We start from the raw sequence: 23,051 nt of genomic DNA on the forward strand, positions 1-23,051 counted from the left end.
GGAGTAAATCCCATTGAACTCAATAAGCATGCAAATGATCAAACCTGCCCTCCCCTCTTCCTCACTCTCATGACCTCCCTTTTGCCTCTCCCCTCCCCCTTCCTTCACCCCTCCCCCCTCCTCTTCCAATCCCCTACTTCCCCCTCTCTTTCCAATGCCCTACTTCTCCCTCCCACTCCTTATGCTCCCCTTTCCCCCCTTCTTCCTTCCAAAGTAGTAAGCCTGAACAATGATGTGCATTCTTAGTGGCTCATCTTCAGGCTAGCAATACTCTCTCTCTAGAAAGTCTGGCAAAGTTTCAGCATTTTTCAGGAGTGATGCAGCACCATTTGATTCAGGCTGATGTATTATGATTGGGTGGCTGAGCCATTTAAACAGTAATTGTTTAAAACTGCAAATTTATAGTTTTTACACATTACCTGCTTCAAGGCTTCAAAGACAAGGTGAGCTAAACATGTTACACTAATAAACAGATTTGTTGACTAAAATGCAAATTCACTTAATAGAAATTACCAATGTAATTCCAGCTGACAGCAAAAGCCATGCCAGGAAGTGACACTCATGACCTTGGCCAATGAGTCAGTTAAAATATCTATCAGCAGTTGAAGCTAAAGGATCATTCACTTGAAAGGGATCAAGAATGCAGCCTTCCATCACCAGCTTGTTGTTGTTAAAAAGCATTTCTTCTTAGTAGTAGGCAAAGGTTACAGGACACCAAAGTCACCCTTTTATAGGCACAGCCAATGCTTTGAAGTAACAACATAGTTTAGTATAGTGTGTTTGTAAATACTAGGTACAGGCACGTACTGACATCTGTATTATGATCCCAAGCACATCCTGACACACCAACTCACTTCTTCATATCTGATCTTGCAGTGTCAGCAGAATTATAATGTTCTTCTAATAGATATTCTCCTCATACTGAGGAGCTAAGCATGCAAGTCTGAAACCCTGACTCTCTGGGGGGGATGACAAATAATTTTGCAATTACATTTGATGGCTTATCTCAACCCAGTTCAGCCTAGACCCAAATGACTCTAAATAGGCCTGCTTTGGCTCAGGCCTTGGCTGAATCTGGTTTCTACCATTACTCAAACCTTTCACAATTCTCTGTTTGAGTCATGTTATTACATCACTGATAAAAAAAAAAACAAGCCCAGTGATCAATTCTTCTTCACATATTAATACCAACATAGCATAACTCAGGGGTCACCAACATTTTAGGGCCCATAGGTAAATTTGCAAACTGGAGAACCTGTCGTGGGCACAACAAAAACCTCACAAGCAAGCTCATGCCACAATTTATTTCTACCGGCTACACTAGAATGCTTCTTTCAAGACTAACTTCAGTGCATGGAGGATGGGGATTACATGGGCACCAGGGAATGCCTCTGTGGGCAAATGTGTGTTCCTGGGCAACATATTAATGATCCCTGGCAGAAACTCTTTTTCAAGTGCAGATCTAATGAGGTATCTTTTAACAACTGCATTTGGGGGAGATGATTAGCAAGCAATGCTTTCTCCATCTAGCTACAACAAGGCAAGTCATAAGTTTTGAAACCGCTTCTTGATGCTCACTTATTATCACTGGACTTGATTCTAACCAATAGAGATGATTTGGTGGGTGAAGCAGTAGTTACGGGGAAAGTGACCACACCATACTTGAATTCTTGATTTTAAGAGAAGCAAAAGCTGAGAGTAGCCATACGCGCACCCTGGACTACAGGAAAGCTGGTTTTAATAAACTCAGAACAATTGTAAGTACAGTTCCATGGCAAGCCACCCTAATAAGAAAAGGAGTCCAAGATGAGTGGGAGTTTCTAAAAAAGGATATTCTAAAATCACAATGGCAAGCAATTCCAACCAGGAAAAAAGGGGGGAAACAACAGAAGAAGCCAATGTGGCTTCACAAAAAACTTAGAGAGGACCTGAAAACAAAAAAGGACACATACAAGAAGTGGAAAGAAGGCCAGGCCACAAAGGAAGAGTACAGGCAGGTATCACGGAATGGCAGGGATGGCATCAGGAAGGCTAAAGCTGAGAATGAGCTGAGGTTAGCGAGAGATGCTAACAGCAACAAAAAAGCTTTCTTCAGGTGCGTCCTAGTAAAAGATAGAGAAAATAAATGGTGGCACAACTACTCAGTGCGGATGGCAAAATGACAACAGATGACCAAAAAAAGGCAGAAGTGTTCAATTCCTACTTTGGCTCAATCTTCTCCCAAAAAAGGGTCTATGACCCTCCCAGGAAACATGAAGTAGAAGGGGCAGGATTGGAGCTTGAGATTGATAGACAAACGGTCAAGGAATACCTAATCACTTTGAACGAGTTCAAATCGGTAGGGCCCGATAAACTGCATCCTATAGTATTGAAGGAACTGTCTGAAGAACCCTCAGAACTGCTGTCTATTATCTTTGTGAAATCTTGGAGGACTGGTGAAGTGCCAGATGACTGGAGAAAAACTAATGTTGTCCCTATCATCAAAAAGGGCAAAAAGGAGGAACAGGAGAACTACAGACCAGTCAGCCTAACATCAATCCCTGGAAAAACTCTGGAGCAGATTGTAAAGAAGTCAATCTGTAAGCACCTTGAAAAGAATGCAGTGATTACTAGGAGCCAACATGGATTTATGAAGAACAAATCCTGCCAAACTAATCTTACCTCATTTTTTGATCGGATAACCTCCCTTGTAGTCTGCGGGAATGCTGTGGACATAATATATCTCGACTTCAGCAAAGCTTTTGACAAAGTGCCCCATGATATTCTGATTAGCAAGCTAGCTAAATGTGGGCTGGATGGAACAACAATCACGTGAATCCACAGTTAGCTCCAGAATCATACTCAAAGAGTGCTTATTGGTTCCTTCTCTAACTGGGCAGAGGTAACGAGTGGGGTACCACAGTCCTGGGCCCAGTGCTCTTCAACATTTTTATTCACGACTTGGATAAGGAGGTACAGAGCATGCTTATCAAATTTGTAGATGATACAAAATTATCTAATACCATGGAAGACAGAAACAAAATTCAAAGGGACCTTGATAGGCTGAGCATTGGGCTGAAAACAACAATAAAATTCAACAGGGATAAATGCAAAGTTCTACAGTTAGGAAAAGGAAACCAAATGCACAGTTATAAAATGGGGGATACTTGGCTCAGCAATACAACATGTGAGAAGGATCTTGGAATTGTCGTTGATCACAAGCTGAATATGAGCCAACAGTACGATGTGGCTGCAAAAAAGGCAAATGCTATATTATGCTTCATTAACAGAAGTATAGTTTCCAAATTGCATGAAGTATTGGTTCCCCTCTATTCAGCACTGTCTAGGCCTCATCTTGAGTACTGCATCCAGTTCTGGTCTCCGCACTTCAAGAAGGATGCAGACAAACTGGAACAGGTTCAGAGGAGGGCAACAAGGATGATCAGGGGACTGGAAACAAAGCCCTATAAGGAGAGACTGAAAGAACTGGGCATGTTTAGCCTGGAGAAAAAAAGGCTGAGGGAAGATATGATAGCACTCTTCAAGTACATGTAAGATTGCCACACAAAGGAGGGCCGGGATCTCTTCTTGATCATCCCAGAGTGCAGGACACGGAATAATGAGCTCAAGTTGCAGGAAGCCAGATTTCGACTGGACATCAGGAAAAACGTCCTAACTGTTAGAGCCATACAACAATGGAACCAATTACCTAGAGAGGTAGTGGGCTCTCTGACACTGGAGGCATTCATGAGGCAGCTGGACAGCCATCTGTCAGGAATGCTTTGATTTGGATTCCTTCATTGCGCAGGGGGTGGGACTTGATGGCCTTCCAGGCGCCTTCCAGCTCTACTATTCTATGATTCTAAAGGCACTGAAGAATTTTCAAAGCCAGTCCTCACCACTTTCCTTCCATAACTATTTATCATATCTCAGGTGACACACTTGCCTCATTACCACTTGTGCCACTATCACTTTTCAGCTGGATTGCTCTGCCAGCCGCTTCCATCCTGTTGCCCTCTAGATGTTTTGGACTGCAACTCCTGTCGGCCCCATGGGAGTTGTGGTCCAAAACATCTGGAGGTCAACATGGTGGCCAAAAGCTGCACTCAATTTTTCAAAACAAAATATGCAAAATATATGTCACTTCTAAATTGTATCAACTAAATGGTAGCTCTCACCACCATGCAATGGATCTATAGTTTGCCAAATACTTTAGCCCTATTCAGACGTTGGCCATATTTTGCATCTTCCGTTGATGTTTTTTCTGTGTTTAGACGGTGCCCTTGAGCTTCAAAAATGCCTCTTGCTAGTCTGAATGGAGGATATAGAGGGATGAGTGATTGGGTAGAAACTGGCCTAATGTACAAAGGTAAAATTTACATTCATTGCTCCACTTACTTTTGCCTCTGGTCATGCCCACCACTGGCATGTGGCCCCCAGAAGAGAATGTAACCCTTGGGCTGAAAAACATTTCCCGCCCCTGGACTAACCCCTTAGAATTACATGTTCAAATCTCTGCTCAGCCACTGACCCTAGATCCTTAATCTGTGGTCCATGGACCCCTAGGGGTTCCATGGATGGTCTTCACGGGGTCTGTGAACTGGGCACACAAAAATCAATTTCCAGTGCAATAAAATAAATTGTGTTGATAAGGGTCCATAGTTTTCATCAGTTTTTAAAAGAGCTTATGATCCAAAAAAGGTTAAGAACCACTGCTCTAGATGGCTATGACTAATGCACTGTTTTCCGTCTTACTGGGGTGCTGGAGGTGACTGCAGCGGTACATCTACACTAGGTCCCCATTGCCTCTTTAAAATGTAGGCTGAGTTTGCCCACCGTTTGACCTATAGCTGCAATGGCTGGGGCTCACATAGTGGCACTGCCCAACAACCTGTTGATACTGGACTGCTGGAAATGGAGAAAGATGTAAGCAACAGGGTGGAGAATGGATAGGCGCTTGATGGGACTGGTATGGCTTGCCGGCCCACCCTGCTCTATGCTCTTCCCACCCCACAGGTAAATCCCACCCCATCTCCATGTAAAAGCTTGAACTGGCTGTGCTTACCTGTCTTCTCTCCCTACTGCTGCCCATGCTCGCTTCGCCAGCCGCCCTCCTATTTCTTCTAAAAGTGGCGAAGTGCTGGTGGTGATGAAGATGCACTGCAGCCCCTCTTCCCCTTTCTCCTCCTTGGGGGCCATGTCTGGGGTTGGCTCCTTGGTACTGGGCTGCTGGGCTTCGTTCCCTAGGGGGGGTTCTACACTCTCTCCTCCCCCGCCCATCTATGATGTCACATGCACGTAGCATTGTGAAACTGGCATTTTACAGTAGCGTTTACAAGTGCTCCACCTGGCTGGATGTGATGTCGGGGTTCCTACAAGCCTCTACTGGAAGAGGCAGTGCTGTGCATTTGCTTTGTCACAATGGGTACTTGTGATGTCAAGGAGGCTTGGCAGAGTATGTATGGGGAGGTTGAGTTTAGATCCACATATGAACTTAGCTCAAAGTGATGTCTAAGACTTTGAATAAAACTTTCTCTTCTCCAGAGATTGGCTTCATTGGAGTACAGGTCTAGGAAGCTCTCTGTTTTCTTTGTTTTAGAATACTTGAGAGAAGGTTCAGAGGTACAGCTATGGGTTAGTTGTCTCTTATCCCTGTTCCTTGGCCACTGTCAGATTGAGCTGGACGTGTGCAATACCTTTCTCTGGGGTGGGGAACCTTAGAGCCTAGGGACCAAATACAGCCCTCCAGATTTCTCTTTCTGAGGCTTAAAACTCTCCTCAGGCCACACTTCTCACTGACCCTGCTTTGCACCCCAAGTGTTTTTGCCTGGCTGGAATGTGCCCTTGCTTACCTGGGTGGAGGATAGAGAGCGGTGTGTAAATGTGTACAGAAACTAGCCTACTGTGTAGAGGTAAAATTTCCACCCACTCTTGCCCCTGGCCCTGTCCATCACTGGGATGTGGCCCTTGGAAGGCTGCTCACAAGGGAATGTGGCCCTTAGACTGCAAAAAATTCCCCACTCTTGCCTTCCTTTTCCACAAGTATGAAAAGTCCACCATTTCATGATGTATCTGGCAGTCCTATGTCCTTGCACGTCTCCTCTGTGCAGATTAAAATAAATGCAAGGGTGCTCACTCTAAGCTATCAGTTTTCCCATCTTCCTTTGCTGCTAAGATGATTGGGGTTGAGCTCCTCTTCCCTGTTAAGAGGGGTTTTCTGGTACCTTCATGCTAGAAGCCCTGCAGCATAGAGAAGGATGGAGGGCTAGGCAAATAATAATAATAATAAAATTTTATTTAATTAGTCGCCCATCTGTCCGCCTAAGCGGACACTCTGGGTAACATACACAATAAAAATACAATGTAAAAACATAAACATACAGCAATTCAACTAACCATCCTTCAGTTATAATAAAAGACCTAACCCACCCCAGAAATCCCATAGGCCTGCCTGAACAGCCAGGTCTTTAAAGCTTGGCGAAAAGCCATCAGGGAGGAGGCATGGCGCAGGTCAAAAGGAAGCAAGTTCCAGAGGGTGGGGGCCACGATCGAAAAGGCCCTCTCTCTGGTCCGCACCAGTCTAGCTGTTTTCACCGGTGGGACCGAGAGAAGGTCTTGTGAGGCTGATCTTGTTTGGCGGCATACTTGATGATACTGGAGGCGCTCCTTCAGATAGACTGGGCCGGAACCGTATAGGGTTTTAAAGGTTAGTACCAACACCTTGAATTGGGCCCGGTACACAACTGGGCAAAGACACCAGGATCTGTACTGTGCCACATAATTCTAATATTGGAAACTAGGTGGTTGCTGGATCCTATGGCTTTAAGAAGATGATCTGTCCTGAGGACCATCTAGGGGGAGAACTAAATTTGGACTGATTGTAAACAAACTTAACAATGGTATTGGAAGGAGAGGAATGGTCTTATTTATTTATTAAATTTGTATCCCGTCCTTCCTCCCAGAAGGAGCCCAGGGCGGCAAACAAAAACACTAAAAGCACTTTAAAACATCTTAAACAGATTTTAAAATAAAAATAAAACAAAACATCTTTAAAACATATTAAAACAAAACATCTTTAAAACATCTTTTAAAAAAAGGTTTTAAAAAATCTTAAAAAGCAATTCCAACACAGACACAGACTGGGATAAGGTCTCTAATTACAAGGTTTGTTGCAAGAGGAAGGTCTTCAGTAGGTGCCAAAAAGATAACAGAGATGGTGCCCGTCTAATATTCAAGGGGAGGGAATTCCAAAGGGCCACAACACTAAACGTCCGCTTCCTATATTGCACAGAATGGACCTCCTGATAAGATGCAGGAGGCCCTCACTTGCAGAGCGTAGTGTTCGACTGAGTACATAAGGGGTATATAATGGGCAGTCTTGGGTCCCTACGGCCTGAAAGATGATAAGGATGCAACGCCACACTCATTTGTTTCTCAGTCATGAAAGTGGGGCTAGTCCTCATGACAAAACTCCAATAAACTGTGAAATTGATTTCCCTTTTGCTTTTCAGCATTAGATCCTTTGTAGTACCTGCTGAAATAGAAGCATCTGACCCACCTCTCCAGGATAGCAAAGGTGGTGATGGAGAACAGCTGTACCACTGTCCTGAAATCATACCACTCTATGGCATCTCATCCAAAATGGCTCCCTTGTTCCAGGAGTCTGGATATAAGTAAGGAATATAAGAAAACCAACCCCCTGACTTGTCCCCTATATTATTTTATTATTAAATGTCCTGTTGTTCCTTGCCTAACATGATAGGTCAAGGGCACTGAGAGAGGAAGAAACAGTCAAGTCCTTAAAGACATGTGTGTCAGTGTCAGACTCCAGAGTGAATGCATATGCGTTATAGAAACAGACAGTGCCACAACTGGAACTTGCTTATTATTATTATTATTTAATTAGATTTATATTCTACCCTTCCTCCCAGTAGGAGCTGAGGGTGGCAGTGATCTTTGCCAGTGATCTTTGTGTAAGAATTCTAGGGAAATGGCCTACCAGGGGAAAAATAAATGAATCTAGAAACATGAATGTTTCTGGATATTAAGTTCCAGAGTGGTTTGGTGGGACCCTTTTGCCTGTGTTTTGTTGTTGCTTTACATGACGGAATTGGCTTCCTTATTGAAGCATTTTTCCCCCTGAAATGGCCAATTTGCAAGAGGTGATCATTTGCTGTTCTTCCAAAGCACAACCAACAAGTAACAAAGATTCCATTTTCCCCCAGGAAAGGCCACACCCTGTCCAGCAGTGAAGTAAGAAGTGCTATTATCAACTACGTGAAGGTTAACGAGTTAGTTGATGAAACAAACAAAAAGTATGTAAAACCAGATTGCAATTCCAGCCTCATTGCTCTGTACACATAACATGGAATGTTTGCAGAAGTGATTTTGCCCAGTAGCTTCCCATGCTTGAGATTCACCAGTTCAGTGCTAAACCACAAAATGTGGAAAATGATACTGGAAAGGAGAGGTACTCTTTTACTAGCACATGCTAGAGTGCATATGCTGAGTCTGAGCACTCAGTCCCACAGACTGTATGACCTGTCCTGGTCCCTCTCTTACATCCATCTGATCAAATGCTGTGGGGATTGTGCTCAGATTTGTATCCAGCCTCTACGCATGCACGCGCACACATAACTTGTGCAGATGCTTCCTTAATACTGTGCCTAACAGAATTTTAAACTTGTGATCCTTTTCTCAGATAATTTAGGACTGCCATATGATTAAAATACATTTTAGTTAATGAATCATATCATTTTTAGTTAGTTCTGCCTAATTTAGTTGATCAATCTGTTAGTTTAATAGTTAAAAATTTTGATCAACTGAAACGGTTTTCTTTGATTGATTGGGCAAATAATTTTTAAACATTTAAATTACATTTAAGAGAGGTACATGCAACACAGCAGATGACAAGCACCATTCTGAGAGGCAGTCCATCCTATGTGTGACAGAACAAGCAGCAACACATTCAAACATAATCTAAGCACAAGGACGGCATGTTGTTTAAAATAGTCCCTTCTCACGAGTCGTGGGCTGTCAAGTAAGGTTCTTAGCACCAAGCTTACCATTTAATAGTGCTGTGACTCCAGTACGGTTTAAGAAATCCTGTTGAAGCTTTTAACAAAGTGCTAAAGAGACCAACGGAATCTGAATAAATTGTGAAGTGTTGCACATTCTTGATGTTGATGTATTCTCAATTCAGGGAGCAAATCATGCTGAGAATATCCTTTTTAATAAGTGTTATTTGATTACAGCTTTGTACAGGTGAATCCCATCCTGTGCGATTGTCTGTTGAACAAATTGGAACAAGATGAGATCTCAAAGCTCAAGTGGGATGATCTCCTGAGCAGGTGAGGGGAGATTGATTCCTACTGTAGCTTTGTATACTTGCTTCAGAATTTCCTGTAATGCAGGCTGTTACACTGGGGGTCATTTCTGAAGAATACCTCTCAGAAATTTTCTGTATTGTTAATGTTCTTAATGTTTGCAGTGGGAGGGGTCCTTTCTAATGTATGAAAGGCCAGAACCATTCAGAAGTTATAAGGGTCTAGTCCTGTGTTGCTATTCATTATGTAAGCACACTGGATTTGCACATCCCAGTAAGTCATGGTTTATGAATTACTGTGAACATGTTTTGTGTTATTGCATGTTGTTCAATCAGTCCTGTTTCACTCCATCCTTCCTTCATCCAGAAGAAAAAGCCATGAAACTTGGCTTAGGGCACCAGGTGGAGGGACCTACCTGGCCCTCAGGACATGCCCTAGGCTACACCCCTCACTGATCCTGCTGTGTACCCCAAGTGTTTTTTCTTGGTTGGAATGGGTCCTTGAATGCTGATAGTGCCTCTTGCTTGCATGGATGGAGGGGTGGTGTGAGTGTGTGTAGAAACTAGCCTAATGTACAGAACTAAAATTGGCTCCATCCGCCACTGGCATGTGGCCCTTGGAAGGCTGCCCAGAAGGGAATGTGGCCCTCAGGCTGAAAAGGTTTCCCCACCCCAGCTTAGTGTTCCCAGCGCTCTTGATTTTTCTCTCCAAACAAATCACAAGCCAGCAAGCCAAGAACAAACCTTGGCTTCCTTTGGAGAGAAACTAACCATGAGCACAGGTTTGCATGTAACGCTAAGCCTCGTCTCTGGGTTTGTTTCTCCTGGCTTTGGGCAGGGCAGAGTAAAGTGGGAGCGAATGAGCAGCTGCTCATTCAGAATAAATCATGGTTTATTACTTGCCGTGGCTTACCATGATGTACAAACGGGGCCTATGTAAATGTAATATCATGCTCAGCTGCTTTGGGACACGGTAAAACTCCCCATTCCCTTTTCTCACTTTGAGTAATGTAATATTTTATTTTATTTTTAAAAAATTGAATTAAGATAGGCGCATAAACATCACCTAAATATCTCTCTGTCTCTGCCATCTATTATAAATCACACAACTTTTTAAAACCGAGTACTGAGAGCAGTTTATGTCCAGAGATAATTTTTTTCCTGGAATATTCCTCTTACAGAATAGCATATGACCTAGGAGCCTACCATACGTGTGACAAGTATGACTAATTTACTGATGGTCTCTCTGTAGCACTCTAGCATATGGCCTATGCACAAGATGCAAATCAGCCTACTAAGGTTGATAAAGACAAGCTGCATCCAGATTTAGTATTTGAGCAGGTGCACTTGGTACGTAAGTACTGCAGGAATGGCTAAGCCAGAGATGTACCAGAAAGCTGTACCAGATAAACTTAAATCTTTGTGCCAACTTTCTGGTAGGTGCCTGTATCGGCTACAGCCCTTCCATCAGGTGACCTTTTTTGGACATGAATCCATTGTGAGGAAAGGAAACATTGACCCCATTGACATAACCATAGCACAGCGATCATCCAATAAAAAGGTAAGGGAAGTCTTCTGAGTAAAGACCGAAACTTGCTGTCTGTGGAGTTCAGGTGGTAATTCACTTAAAAAAAAATCTGCTTGTTGAAATGTTTCACACATTACCATAGCATCTTTGCAAGTTTGCCCATTAAAAACATCATTTCCAGCCAGGCTCCTAACCCTGTTAAGCAGAGAGAGAAAATATAGAGGCTGAGCCAACTATCCCGGTTGTTTAAGACCTGGCTAGAACTACTAGAAGAGTTGTTTTGTGTCATGGGAAGGTGTTTTGTGCCCTAACCAACAACTGGGTTTCCATGCTCCTCTTGTAGAGGTGTGCATTCCTAGACCTAAGTTGTGTCCTAGCTCCTTGCGTAACCTCTGGGGGATCAGCCACAAGGCCATGCTGTTAGGTCGACACCCTACAGTGCCATGGGACATGGTTTGTAACTAAGAAGGCCTGATTAGGAGATATGCTGAAGCTCTTGCAAAATTTGTCAATTTTGACTGAAATGTATTGGTCCTAGTTCAGAGGGACAGCATTACCAACAGGCTGCCGGGCCAGGCATATATATTCATTGCATAGAGACTTCCAAATGTATGCCACTGAAGAGCCATGACTCCTGGAGGGAGTGCACATGTCAGGGATCTCATAAGGAAGGAACAATAGCTCAGGGGTGTTTTGCAAGTCCAGTCCCTGGCAGCTTCATTGAAAGGATCAGACAGCAAGTGATAGGAAAGATCTCTGTGTGAGATGCTGGAGAGCTGCTTGCAGTCAGAGTAGATGATACTGACCTAGGTAGAGTAATAGTCTGAAATGGTTCAAGGCAGCTTTCTAGGAGCGGTACCCTCTTGGCTGTGTATCCCTGCTGCAGAGGAGCAGCCAGCCAAGTGCATATGAAAGGCTAAGGCTGACTCAGGGCTGGCGGATTGGAAGAGTGTGTCAGTATGCCCTCTTCCATACATAACTCTGTGTAGGCCTAAACAGATTTGCAGCTCACTATTGGATCACTGTGCCCTAAGGATGGAGAGCCAAGGTGCTGATGATGCACAGCATGCTTGTGTGGAAGAGGTGGAAACCCTAGGAATGTCTTTACTCGAGTAAACCAACCAAGGACAAAGCTGTCAGTTTTTAGATAGAGATTGCTAATTCAGCCCATGACACATCAAGGCCTTGCAGTCAGACTAGAGATAAGGTCTGAAGAAGCATAGTTGGCTTTCTCACTCTTCTAGATCAATATTTGCTGCCTTGGGCTCCTGCTGGGAGGAAGGATGGGATATAAATCAAATAATAAAATAAATATTTCTTCTGCTTTTCTATGAAGAAATTCAAAGCAGTTTGCATTTTAAAACACTGATACAAAAGATGAAAGAAACTGTTGGTGATCTTTTCAAAACCAGTGGCGTAAACTGACCTGTCTGGCTCTTCTCCCTTCCCCACTGGGCATGTAAGCCCTGAAGTAGCCCCTGAGGGCAGGGTGGCCAGTACTGGACTCTTGTAAGCTGCTGTTCTCTGCAGGAGTCTCCTGGCCCAGGCTTTTTGCTCTTGTGGGGAGGGGGAGAGGTGTGAATCTGACCAGAAACCTGGTAGCATTTCCTCCCACTCCCCGTTTTCCTAGTTAAAATCCCCCGCATCCCACCCCCAAAGCTGCTAGGGCAAAACAAATGGGCTGGCAGTGTAGGATTGGGTCTATACTACAGTGTTTCTTTCCCACAACCAATCCAGATAAACATCAGTAATGTCACCCAGGGCTTCACAATTCCTCTCCTACACTCATTTATACTTTGCACTTAAACCATGTAGGTTCTATATATGCTTGCTGTGAAATATACATTGTTCCTGTTCATTTCCAAGCATTTGTATAGGTATTATTAATATTAAACAAAGGACCTATGAATACAGCCTTGCTGATACTGCTTAGCCTTATAAGAATAGAATATGCTCTGTGAAAGTAAAATGGCACTGTAAGGAGACTGGCATTTACTGCCAGCATTGCATAGTAATCTACAAAGTAATGCCATCTTCCCTTTGGGCTTGCAGGTGACAATAATTAAGAATCTTGAGCTGTATGGGCTGGACCCACAGGCTGTGGCCAACTTTCTCCAGCAAAAAGTTCAGGCGAGTGCCACTGTCACCACGCTCCCAGGAGCAAAGGACAGAGCACAGGTCCAGATACAAGGCAATCAGACCCATCACCTTGCTAAACTGCTGCTGGGTAAGTATCTATTGTAAGGGTAAGGAACGCACCAGGGGCCAGATGCAGAAATGGGAAGCGCAATGGGCGTGACTTACCTTTGTACAGTAGGCTGGCTCGGCTTCACACACGCACACACAGCCTCTCTTCATCCAGGCGCGTAGGAGGCATTATCACAAGGACACATTCCAGCCAGGCAAAAGCACTCGAGGGTGTAGCCTGGGAGAGTCCTGAGACTTAGCAGGCTACAGTAGTGCCCCGCTTTACAGCGCTTCGCTTTACGGTGCTTTGCTATTGCGGCAGTCTCAATTAGATGCAATTAGACTAAAGCCCCACTCATACGGCGCTTGTTCCACTTTCACAGCGGTTTTCGGGCGTTGCACGCTATTCTATTCAATGAGTTCTGCTTTTCAGTGGTTTTCGCTTTTCAGCAGGGGTCCGGAATGTAACCCGCCGCATGAGTGGGGCCCTACTGTATATTTGGCCTCTAGGCCTGTGGTTCTCCAGCCTTGATCTATGGCAAACTCATAACATCATTGATTAGCAATCAGGGTTTCAAGGTTTAGTCATTTATTAGATTAAAAGTGCAATCCTATGAATGTCTTCCCAGAAATATGTCCTGTTGAATTCAATAGAACTTACTGGCAGATAAGTGTACAGGCTTGCAGCCTAAATGGATTTTTAAATGTTTTGATCTATTTAAGAGATGCTTTTCTAAGATGGAGGCTATTTGTAAACGTTCATTCATAATCTAAAAAGCAAAGTGCTTTTTCCCCCCTTCAGAATTATTTTATTCCTATGTAATCTTATGACTTTGGCTAATCAATTCAATCTGCATAAGAGTAAGAGGATATACATACATAGACGCTAATCAAGGCTGTCATGTTATTAAAAGCAATGTAACCCAATGCATATTTACTCATAATTAAATGTGCATAAATTACATTTTTAATAGAGCAACAACCCTAATTAGACTTTATATATTGCTTTTCAAAGCACCTGAAAATACCTTCTTAGTAAGCTGTGAACACTACAGTGTCAAGTTTTTGAGCTGCCAAATACAGATGGGTTATTTGTTCATTCTTGATTCTGTTCCAGAGGACTACCAGATACCTCACAGATACATCCAGGGTCTTAAGAAGGCACCAAAGATGGGTCGGAAGAAGTAAACAAGGCTGAAGATCTAAGTCAGAGCTCTCTTATTTATTAATATTTTATTCAGTAGAAATGAGCAATCCAAATGCCTCACCTATAAAATAATGTTTTTTATTTAAAAGATAAAAATAAAATAACTTTTCCCAATAACTTTGCTGAGGCTTCTCCATAGCTTGTTGGGGAACACCACAGCATCTTTGCTAAATAGTGTCCTACTGCAACTTCTGTTACTAAAATGATCAGATCACTTTGTGTTGGGTTGCCCCTGAAGATTGTGGGGTTGATTTTAATGGGACTCTGAACTTCAAGGATCAGAGGGGAAGTAAGGTATAGTCTGTATTTCCAATATCCCCCTACCTGCTTTTCTGCCTCTTTTTTATTGTCATTAATTTCAAAATTATACAGTACATACACAGGGTACCAACATTTTCAGTTATTTAGCCCCCCCCATTTTGTGCCTGCTTTTAAGTAAGCAGGTTTGTACCTTGCTGCTACTTGTTCACTTACATCACACATAAGTTAAGAAGCAGGGAGATGGAAGTCAACATGTAAGGTACATAAAAGGCATGCTCTGGAAAAGCCCCTATTCATCACACGAGCAGAGAGAAAAGAGCCTTTTAGTTGTCTAGAGCTACTGTTGCTTAGCTCTTCAATCCTTGCTTAGTTGAAAAATAAGACCCCTCTTAAAAATTAGTTGCCTAGCGAGGGCCTTAGAATAGCTTCTTTACTTACTCAGTGCAATACCAGTGAGTACCATAAGAAGGCATAAGATAACACAAACCATCTCAACTCTTTGAAACAAGTTTATCAGAGTCTGTTTATTTTTGATAGCTTCTTACAGTTTTGTATCGCATGAACAATTTGTTGGAGCTTTTTAAAAAAGCTCAAAAGTGACATTTTCAACAAATGTCATAGGGTTGAGACAGTAGTAAAAATAAATTACAGCATGGCAAAAATGTAATACTTTACCACGTAAGTTTTCACTAATTCCATTCTATACAGATTGTACATGTTTTATACAGTTGACCAATTTCAAAAGAAAAAATTATACACATACAGATGATGCAGGCAACATAATCGACTAACAAAGGCACTGCCAGCAGTAGTCTGCATTCCTTAAGGTGGGGCCTCTTTTAACTCACGTCTAAGGCTTCCACTCTGCCACAGATCAAATGACTCAGCTTTTTCTCACAATCTGAGCTCCATGATTTTTCCCTCTTCTATTAATGCCCCTTAGCTATATATAATCTTTGAAAGAAACAAAATGAAAAACACTCTCCTGTTGTGCAGGTGGCTTAGTCAGCAGCATTCACATAAATTGCATAAGAAGCTATGCCTTCTCTAAAAATGTTCAAGACATGCCAGGGGAGAGCAGGGAAAGGAAGAGTGCCCATCATTGAAAAGCTGTTTTTTTAAAAAATAAAACATAAAATTAATATTATATATATATATATATATATATATATATATACACACACACACACACACATACACACACTCAACAATCTTAGGGAGAAGTTATCAATGACTCACAAAGACTATTCTCTGTTCTCTCTCTCGATGCTGTCACTGATGAGTGGGGGTGGGGAAGTGCTGAAATCCCTCCTTTGTGTGCTAGGTCAACAATTTCAACAGTGCTTAGGAAGATTTTGAGTGCTTTCATCTCTGGGTTCAGGAATTGCATGTGCTTATCATATATGCTTCTTGATTTCCTTGTGCTGTGCTAATACATCTTCTATAGACGTTTTAAAGATCATCTATTAGCAATGCCATGGTGGTGGATTTTCTAAAGATGACTTTTGGGGTCTTTTCCAGTTCTGGGCCCTTTAAGCTGCAGGGTAGAGCCCCTGCACACAACCCTGTTCTTCCAGCAAAAGGAACCAATCTTTTTTCCTTTGCCTGCCTAAAGAAAGCTTTGCTCCGAAGAACATTGTAGAGGCCAGCCAGGCTCTGAAAATGGTAGATCTGGGCCCTCTGGCATTACAAAATAGTTTCCCAATGTAAATGACACAATTACTTTATAGCTGAATGGAGTGACGGGAGATGCAGGAGAATCCATTCTTATATTTAGTACTAAGAGATGAACACCAACATTGGTTCACTGTCAGATCCTGCACACTGGTCCCAGTTCCTGTTGGGTAAGAGGAGAACTGTGTTCCAGAAGGAGGTCTATACTTAAAAATACTAGGCTGGAAATAACAAAGAAAATAACCCTAGCCAAAACAAAAAATAAAATGGACCTTATTTCCTGGTGTGAAAATGTAAACTCTCTTGCTCAAAGGCCAAAGAACTCTAAAGCTTATCAAGAGCTGCTGTACTTCTACAGTCTTCTTGGCATCAGCTTCATTCATTCGCTTCATATCGTGCAACAGTCAGTTCCACATCCTCTATAGTGTCCACATGTACCAGAGCAATCATCCACCCATTTGCTGATGCAGGACTTGTGACAGCCCATGTGATTAAATTACCGCAGAGAACATAGTCAACACACTTCTGCCATGTATACATAAATCCAAAAGTTGAGGTATTGGGATGGAAAATGAAGGAAGGTAGCCCAGCTGAAGCCAAGATACCTTCCTCTGGTTGTGTGTACTACTAGCTCATAATTCAGCTAGCCCCAAGGGGAAATATTTCAAATCTAGTTTGTTGAGTCAAATTCCCACTGAAATACAGTTGGAAGGGGGATGTTTATACCATAAGCATCCCAATTCCTTCGACATTCTGCATTCGTTGCAAAGTTTCCTGGCTGTTCTGTACAATCATGGAAGGGAGGAGAAGCAGCATTCCTTTTTGGTTTCTGGAGGGTCAGCAAATACTATTTAGTTTTCCATTTTATATTTGCCTGTTCTGAACACACACCATGGACTGCAACCAATCAAAAAGTGTCCTGAGAAAAAGAAGTCTTGGTTAAGTGGGGTTTCTTTTCATGTTTAAACAATAATATTTTTTTTGAAATTTAATTAGCCACACTTCCAAGATTTGGTTATCCAGGCTTCCCATTTGCTTCTTTCAAGGCCTCCTGCAGTCTTTGTTTAAACCTGTCATACTTTTTCTGCACTTGCTGGATTTTGTCTTTTTCTTCCCTTTCTAGTATCACCAGGAAATTCTGTAGCTCTGGAATAGAGAAGTCATCCCACTATGGAAGAAAAACACACACAGGGAGAGACTTTAGATTGACAGACTGAAAATAACATGTTCTTCCAAGTTTGTGGCTAGATTTTAGATGAAACCTCACTCACTGACATGATTTCTGCAGGAAAGCCCTGTGAAGTAACTCATTCTTCCGGGTCCCATGTTTCACCTCAGTTACTTTTTAAGATTAAAAAATAAATAAATTAAAAGATAGCTTCAAAGATTTTTTCAAAGATTTTTTTAAAGATGCTTTGTTTTAATTTTAGAGTGTTTTTGTTTGCCTCCCTGGGTTCCTTCTGGGAGGAAAGACAGGATATAAATTAATAATACTACACTGGAAACTTCAAGATAAGGAAGCAGAAGCCTCCAGCAGGAAAGATTACAGATACACACCCATATTATTTTCCAACTCAGCTTTCCACCACAAAAAGTCCCAATACGTTTAAAGTGTGGCTTTCCAAGAATACAGTTGCTAGGTTTTATTGATTACTCTTTAGTTTCTATGACAAATTCCTTGCTTAATAAGCCACAATATGAGCTAGCTGCTTGCAGGTGCATGGGGCTCTTCCCTTCACGCAATTTAATATCTTGGCTTGTTCATAAGATATTAATCATAGTTTCAGGATTTGCATGTACTAGGAAACTATAGTTAAGAGCTGAATCCTGGCTTCTTTCGCTGCTCTTTCTCAGGGAGGAGCAAAAGGGCTGTAGGTGGGGCCCAGCACTTGTTCACATGCTGGCTTATAAAGCCAGACATTGATAGCAAAATAATAATACCCTGTTTAAAAGGTGAATTTTTTAAACCACACCCAAGTTCAAAGAACAGGTTGAGAAGTGTTTTTGTAAGAACAACAGTTTAAAAGTAAAATCCAGGACATACTCAAGACAAACCCACCCAGCCCACTTTTTCAGCTCTGGACTATAAAGAGCAGTACTAGGTTTCAGTGATGCCATCTTTCAAACAGGAGAATGCTGCAAAAAATAAAAAAAAATGCACACACACTCAGGGATAACAGTTGGCACCTAGAGATGCAGTGAAACATGTAGATTCTTGAGATAGAGTACTATGAGCTTAAGGAAAGTCCCATCCTATAAGTGAATTTAAACATTGTGTATTACCACTGTGCTCTATCAGAGCAGGGACTACAGAACATGATGTCTCAAGGCAGGGTTAGAGAACCTGTGGCCCTTGAGATAAAACACTGAAGTACAGCTGCCATCATCCTGATCATTGGTCATGCTGTGTGGTGCTGCTGGGAGTTGGAGTCCAACAACAGCTAGAGAGCCAAAGGTTCCCCAACCTTGTTGTAAAGGGAATAAAGAAAGAAGGTAATTGTCTAAGGTGTTGAAAATCTGGGACCCTTTTTACAGGTACAACTGAGTTTTCAAGACAACCAAGTGTAAATAATAAAGGAGATCAAATTAGTCCTAAAAAAACTCTTGACCCAAAGGAGTCTCTTGTTTGCTTCAGTATTTCTTCTGTCTTAGAATGCTGTCACCTAATAGTCCTTATCATGAGTAACAGTTACTATGAGGACAGGGAATTTGTTCTTCCACCCACTGCAAATGGCTGCCTGTTTAATGTGGCTGCCTGCTTTCTGAAAGTGGAGCATGTTTGTGCAGGTTCAAAAGCCAAGCAGCTTCCAGACATACCTCAACTTCCCCTGTTTCATTTTCCTTCAACACAAAACTGAGAATGTCTGTGTCGGGACCTGCTAGTAGCCGGAGGTACAAAGGGAACTCTGTTACTGAGAGCTTCTGAGAGAGAACTGCAAAAGGGACAAAAACAGAGAATCACTTGAGGCCTTTGAAAAGGAAGGTGGACATTTCATCTCAAGAAGTGCCCTCCCACCCCTGCCCATATTGCAAAGGCCATCCCTACGCACAGAATCTCAAGGAGCAGATTTTTTTTTTTAAAAAAGGCTTCAGCTTCGACATGAACTCTTGCAGTCCTTCACTTTCTCTTCCAAAGGAGTGGCTGGCTGTGAACCACTACAACACTTCCTAAACATTGATTTTAAATTCTCCAGCACTGAGGGTTATCTATTGCCAGTTGCTCATATCCCTTAAGGAAAGCTGTAATGAGGATATTAACACTTTCATTTGGCTCTGAGACTGAAACTCCACAAGCATCTTCTTTCTGTGGATACTACTCCAGATAGATTGAAGTAGCAAAATGCCAGACGCTTGTCAGAGGAACACAAGAAGCTGCCTTATACTGAGTCAGACCATGACTCCATTTAGCTCAGTGACTGGCAATGGCTTTCCAGGGTTTCAGGCAAGGGTGTCTCCAGGGATTGTCTACCAGGATTGAACCTGGATCTTCTGGATATAAGGGAGATGTTTTTCAGCCCTTTTCCCAAACCAGTGCTTCCTTTGATTTGTTGTGGCTCACTCATGCCTAAGGCTTTGGACTGAGAAACTTTTATCTGGAGATGCCATGGGACCTTCTACATGTAAAGCATATACTGTGCCATTGACCTAAGGGCTCACATAACTTGTTACTGTAGCCCTATCCAGATTACTCATGAATTGTCCCAACATGTCTGCAGGACCATGCTGAGTAGCTGTGCTTCTGGCACCGTGTCTACTAGCCCTTCATCCCCTGGCATCAATGCAGCATGAATATCTGCCAGGAAGGAGTCTTCGCATCCACTAAGGGTCCCATGTGATCTGGAACTCTGAGCAATCAAAGTGACACACCTGAGCATGACAATATGCACAAAGGCCCCCTCCCAGGAGATGTTGATGCTCTATGCATGGATGCCAGGGAGGTGGGGCTAGTTGGCAAATGTGATGTCAGGGATGCAGCTACTCAAAATGAGTAAAATGTCTGTATACAGCTTCTGTGTACACCAGTAGCTGAATCAGCTGATTCCAGGCAGCACATTATCAGCCTAACGTGTCCCAATCTGATTGCTCATGCTTGATGCCAGCTGTTTATTCTGATAAATGGACATCCAAGGTTATTCAGCAAGAGTAGAACTTCAACTTTGAGGTCCCTATTCCAAGTCCAGTTCATTAGGTTGTACTGGCTACCAGTGATCATGACTTAATTCTCACAAGAGATTATTCATTGGTGCATGAGGCACAAATCTGCATGCAAGCAAGCCACATGCAAGGCAGACAGTATTGTGGATTTGTCCAATATAAGATGTCCATCCTCAACATTAGGAAAGTTTGACAGCTTACATCAACAGAAGTCTGGCAAACATTTTTCTGTTAACAATTAAGGTCCACAAGCAGACAGGTCCTGCTATAGATGCTCCATCAGAATGGGCAGTGCTGTAAACTAAGTTACTGTGCACATTGCACCTGTATTTTGGGACATGTCACATCCAAAATGCAACTTGGAGAAAACCTATTCATGCTGGTCTGCAGTTTGAGAAATGTGTGCCCCATCCCAGAAAAACATTGATTCCATTCAGGGTTTTATTACAGACTCAGAATGTAGTTTTGGACCTATTAACTAGGACAGCTTTCACCAACCTGGTGGCCTGCAGATGTTTTGGACTATAACTCTCATTGGCCCCAACAAGTATGGGTTGTGTTGGCTGGGACCAATGTCCAAAACATCTGGAGGACACCAGGTTGGCAAAGGGTGATTTAGAAAATAAGTCTTAGAAGTGTCTCATTCTTAAAAGCTTTCAGCAGAAATTCAGCCACGGATGTCTCAGATGTCCATTTGAAAGGGAACCCACCCACCCACAAAATACAAAGCCTTGACTTATTTTCAGCCATATTGTCTCGATAAAACCTTTTACTACAACTACCTAGGACAAATCTACTAAAGGTGGGGCGTGCTCTGAGCACAAGTGGAGCTTATAAACCTGTATTCCCCAACCAGGTGTCCTCCAGATGTTTTAAACTACAACTCCTGTCACCCCGATTATGTTGGGTGGGCTGATGGGAGATGTAGTCCAACAACATATGGAAGACACCAGGTTGGGGAAGGCTGTTACAGACTTGACTATTATATATATGATAGTAGTGCCAGACTTGAAACAAAGAAGCTCTCTTGGCCTAGCTCTTCTTTGTAGTTTAATAGCACTGTTAGTGTTGACTTTTTAAGGCAATAGTATCTCACCTTGGCCATCTTTCTGCATCTGCTTGAAAAGTGCAAATTTCTGTGGGTTGTCCACCACCATGAATTTCTTCAGAAGCCCCTGGATCACCTCATTCACGGTGGTGGTGCTGCTGATGTGCAACTGTTTGATGGCGTCCAGTGGCAGGTAAAAGGATGTTCTCTTCTCTGTCATGTTGGCCAAGTTGACCTCCTTGAGGGCATCATAAATGGACTGTGGCCTGATCCCTGCTGGCACTGTCACAGGCCGGCGCAGTTTCAGGTGCACTTTGATGAAGCCTGTGTAAGTGCCATCATCATTCTGATGAAATTAAAATGAAGATTAAAATGGGGTTAAAGGCAGATTTGCTGGCATTTATTTGCTGAATCACATGAAATATGTAACACAGGGATTATTTCCCTACATACATTATTCCTTGGCCATACAAACGTACCGCAACTTAACTGCAAAACTAACCTACTGCCCTGGACACACTTGATATAATCTGATCTCAAAAGCTAAGCAGGATTATGCCTGGAAAACTGTGGAGTTTTTGTGGGTGTTTTTTTGCAGGGAAATGCCTGTCGCTCAGTGATAGAGCATGTGCTTTGCATTCTACTGATCCCAGTTTGACACCTGGTATCTCCAGGTAGGCTGGTAAATATTCATGTCTGAATATTTCTGAATCATGTCTGAATCCTGGAGAGTTGCTGCCAACCAGTGTAGACCAGAAGTAGCCAACATGGTGCCCTCCAGATGTTGTTGGACTCCAATTCCCATCATCCCTGACCATTGGTTGTAGTTCAACAACATCTGGAGGGCACCACAAGTAGCCAATGGCACCACTGAGTACCTGTGTGGAGATAATGCTGAGCTTGATGAACAAATGGTCTGACTGGTTATGAGGCAGCTCCCTAGGTCCCTAATCATGGATTCTCTGCTTTGCGGAAGAAAGACCCTAATGGAAGACCCAAGTCAATACACGCTTGATCTCACATTTGTTTGCACTATTGGTGAAACAAGTACAGCTCCCATAAATGGAGCAAGAAGGCAATTTCCAAATCTGCACCAGAGAATTGGAGGACTGCTAGAAAATGCCGGTGGTGAACGTAGGGGCTGTAGGGGACACTGGAAAATAGCCGCCCCTCATTCCTTTTGTAGCAGTCTCTGCTGGATCGAAGCCTCTTCCACAAATGGAAAGTCTCCTTCCTTTGGTAGAAGGGCTCCATTAGACCAGTCCACTCTCTCCACCAAGACCACACCCAGCTTTATACTGTTCCAGAAGCCACTTTTTTATCTGTAATTTAAATCAAAGTACAATGAACATGACCACAGTTTCACCCAGTTTGTCTTCTGACTCTTGCCAAGGATAGGAACACTTACTCCAATTATTCTGTTCCCATTCCACCTCTTGATAGTACAGCTTTCTCTGCAAGTGGTTTTTTGTGTGTGCAAAATAATTACAGGTTGATTGAAAAAGGTGAAATGATGGCAAAGGCACTACACTCAAGCCAACATCAGAACTCCTGTATTCTCCCACCATCTAAGGTTTGGTAGGCAGGGACAAGAAGCAGGGCCTTTTCTGTTGCAGCACCACTGTTGTGAAATGGTCTCCCCCAGGAAGCTCACCTGGCCCCATCACTGATCACTTTTTCATTACAT

General features: G+C 42.8%; 2 protein-coding genes across 6 annotated transcripts in view; one reads left to right on the top strand and one right to left on the bottom strand.

The window, feature by feature from the left end:
* The window catches only part of EIF2D (eukaryotic translation initiation factor 2D), a 33,099-nt gene extending 18,756 nt beyond the window's left edge, over positions 1-14,343 (top strand). The window contains exons 10-15 of the mRNA XM_061632109.1: positions 7,491-7,652; positions 8,205-8,294; positions 9,234-9,329; positions 10,745-10,865; positions 12,885-13,059; positions 14,137-14,343. Of these exons, the coding sequence (XP_061488093.1) occupies positions 7,491-7,652; positions 8,205-8,294; positions 9,234-9,329; positions 10,745-10,865; positions 12,885-13,059; positions 14,137-14,207 (715 nt within the window). The 3' untranslated portion in view covers positions 14,208-14,343. The remainder of the gene's footprint in view (positions 1-7,490; positions 7,653-8,204; positions 8,295-9,233; positions 9,330-10,744; positions 10,866-12,884; positions 13,060-14,136) is intronic.
* Positions 14,344-14,992: 649 nt separating this feature from the next.
* RASSF5 (Ras association domain family member 5) overlaps positions 14,993-23,051 on the bottom strand; it is a 161,725-nt gene continuing 153,666 nt past the window's right edge. For all 5 annotated transcript variants that reach the window (XM_061632110.1, XM_061632111.1, XM_061632113.1 and 2 more), the window contains 3 exons: positions 21,413-21,710; positions 18,979-19,094; positions 14,993-17,329 (listed from right to left, as the gene is read on the bottom strand). In XM_061632110.1, coding sequence (XP_061488094.1) covers positions 17,177-17,329; positions 18,979-19,094; positions 21,413-21,710 — 567 coding nt within the window. In that variant the 3' untranslated portion in view covers positions 14,993-17,176. The remainder of the gene's footprint in view (positions 17,330-18,978; positions 19,095-21,412; positions 21,711-23,051) is intronic.

This window comes from Rhineura floridana, chromosome 6 (assembly GCF_030035675.1).
Source record: "Rhineura floridana isolate rRhiFlo1 chromosome 6, rRhiFlo1.hap2, whole genome shotgun sequence".
NCBI classification, from domain to species: Eukaryota; Metazoa; Chordata; class Lepidosauria; order Squamata; family Rhineuridae; genus Rhineura; species Rhineura floridana.